This window comes from Siphateles boraxobius, unplaced genomic scaffold (genome assembly GCF_051911475.1).
Source record: "Siphateles boraxobius isolate OS27281-9 unplaced genomic scaffold, OSU_SipBor_1 146, whole genome shotgun sequence".
In the NCBI taxonomy this organism is placed as follows: Eukaryota; Metazoa; Chordata; class Actinopteri; order Cypriniformes; family Leuciscidae; genus Siphateles; species Siphateles boraxobius.
The window spans coordinates 45,001-47,500 of record NW_027508751.1 but is presented as its reverse complement, the minus strand read 5'-3'; the positions used below and the strand labels follow the sequence as shown (position 1 = coordinate 47,500).

General features: G+C 44.8%; 1 protein-coding gene across 1 annotated transcript in view; it reads right to left on the bottom strand.

Annotated features, from left to right (window-relative positions):
• sugp1 (SURP and G patch domain containing 1) overlaps positions 1–2,500 on the bottom strand; it is a 31,612-nt gene that overhangs the window by 7,933 nt on the left and 21,179 nt on the right. The window contains exons 10-11 of the mRNA XM_077230495.1: positions 1,912–2,089; positions 1,725–1,831 (exon numbers count right to left, since the gene is read on the bottom strand). Coding sequence (XP_077086610.1) covers positions 1,725–1,831; positions 1,912–2,089 — 285 coding nt within the window. The remainder of the gene's footprint in view (positions 1–1,724; positions 1,832–1,911; positions 2,090–2,500) is intronic.

Genomic DNA, 2,500 nt, shown 5'->3' with positions numbered 1-2,500 from the left:
TCAATTTCTTTAAACGAAACAATTCAAAACAAAAAGAAAAAGGCTAGCCTATACCTTCTGATTATGTAATCCATGATTTGCATTTCTCTCTATATATGCGCGTTCACTAGGTGATGGCGATCGTCAGCTTAATCTTTGCCGTATACCGTAATACCGTATACCCCGGTAAAATAGGGAGGAGGTTTGACGGTATCAAAATTTGGATACCGCCCAAGCCTATTGTCCAGATAAAGTTAGTTTTGATTGACTCACTTCCGTTGTAAAGAACATTAGTTATTAGCTTAGCGGCCGCTAACACAACACCGTTCCAACAGAAAACACAAACTTTAATGTGTTCTGGCCGTTCATTCACACACAACAGTGTTTGAGCTCGAGAACACACACTCTGAAACAGGATTCAAGTGCAAGTCTTGAAATATGTTGCAAGCGTGGTAATCTCTGTGTAAACTTCACAAACGTGAATCTGTGAATCGCTGACGGCGCACATGCGTATCACGTGTTTAGTCTATAGGTGTGTGTGTTTGCATATATATGTGCGCAGGCGTGTGTGTTTCTTTACAAACTGACATCGCCAAATTACTTGTCTGGCCTTAATTGATAATACAGAATTATTCACTGAACTGAATCAACACTGAACTGAACTGAATCGACACTGAGCTGAAATGAATCAACACTGAACTGAACTGAATCAACACTGAACTGAACTGAATCAACACTGAACTGAATCAACACTGAACTGAATCAACACTGAACTGAACTGAATCAACACTGAACTGAACTGAATCAACACTGAACTGAACTGAATCAACACTGAACTGAACTGAATCAACACTGAACTGAACTGAATCAACACTGAACTGAACTGAATCAACACTGAACTGAACTAAATCAACACTGAACTGAATCAACACTGAACTGAATCAACACTGAACTGAACTGATTCAACACTGAACTGAACTGAATCAACACTGAACTGAATCAACACTGAACTGAATCAACACTGAACTGAACTGAATCAACACTGAACTGAATCAACACTGAACTGAACTGAATCAACACTGAACTGAACTGCATCAACACTGAACTGAACTGCATCAACACTGAACTAAACTGAATCAACACTGAACTGAACTGAATCAACACTGAACTGAACTGAATGAACACTGAACTGAATCAACACTGAACTGAACTGAATCAACACTGAACTGAATCAACACTGAACTGAACTGAATCAACACTGAACTGAATCAACACTGAGCTGAACCAACACTGAACTGAACTGAATCAACACTGAACTGAACCAAATCAACACTGAACTGAACCAAATCAACACTGAACTGAATCAACACTGAACTGAATCAACACTGAACTGAATCAACACTGAACTGAACTGAATCAACACTGAACTGAACTGAATCAACACTGAACTGAACTAACACTGAACTGATGTGAATCAACACTGAACTGAACTAAATCAACACTGAACTGAATCAACACTGAACTGATGTGAATCAACACTGAACTGAACTGAATCAACACTGAACTGAATCAACACTGAACTGATGTGAATAATAACTCTATGATCTTCTGTAGAGCTGCTTTACAGCTGAATCTGATTGTGTCTCATATCTGATGAAGATTCATCACTGATTCTGATGTTCTGTTTATTACAGTGACGCGTTCTGTCCTGCGTGAGGATAAATAAAGACTCGACTGGCTCTCACCTTCAGAGCTTTGAACGTCTCCATGAACTTCTCCAGCTCATCAGGAGGAAGGAAGTCACCAATGAAATGCTTCCCTTTGCCCATGTCCGTCAGCTGCTCCGCCCACTCTGAGAAACACACACACCACACGTGTCACACACACAGCGCTCAGCAGAGAGAGCCCGAGGTGTGGTGCGTGACCTCTGACCTCTGGTCTTCTCCATCTCCATCTGCCGCAGTCGGTGTTCCCAGGTGCCGGCCTCGGGGTCGAGCTCCTCGTCGCTGTCGTACTCGTGCTGGTGGTTCCTGATGGCCTTCTCCCACATCAGCTGCATGTCCTGCATCGCACGCTTGTGCTTCATGATCATATCGTACATCTCCTGCATCTGGAGCACACACACACACACACACACACACACACGCGCACACGCACACACACACACACACGTGCACACACACACACACACACACACACACACGTACACACGCACGCGCACACACACACACACACACGCACACGCGCACAAACGCACACGCACACACGCACACACGTACACACGTACACGCACACACGCGCACACACGCACACACGTACACACACACACGCACACACGCACACACGCACACACGCGCACACGCGCACACACGCACACACGTACACACACACACGCACACACGCGCACACACGCACACACGTACACACACACACGCACACACACACGCACACACGCACACACACGTACACACACACACGCACACACGCACACACGTACACACGTACACACACACGCGCACAC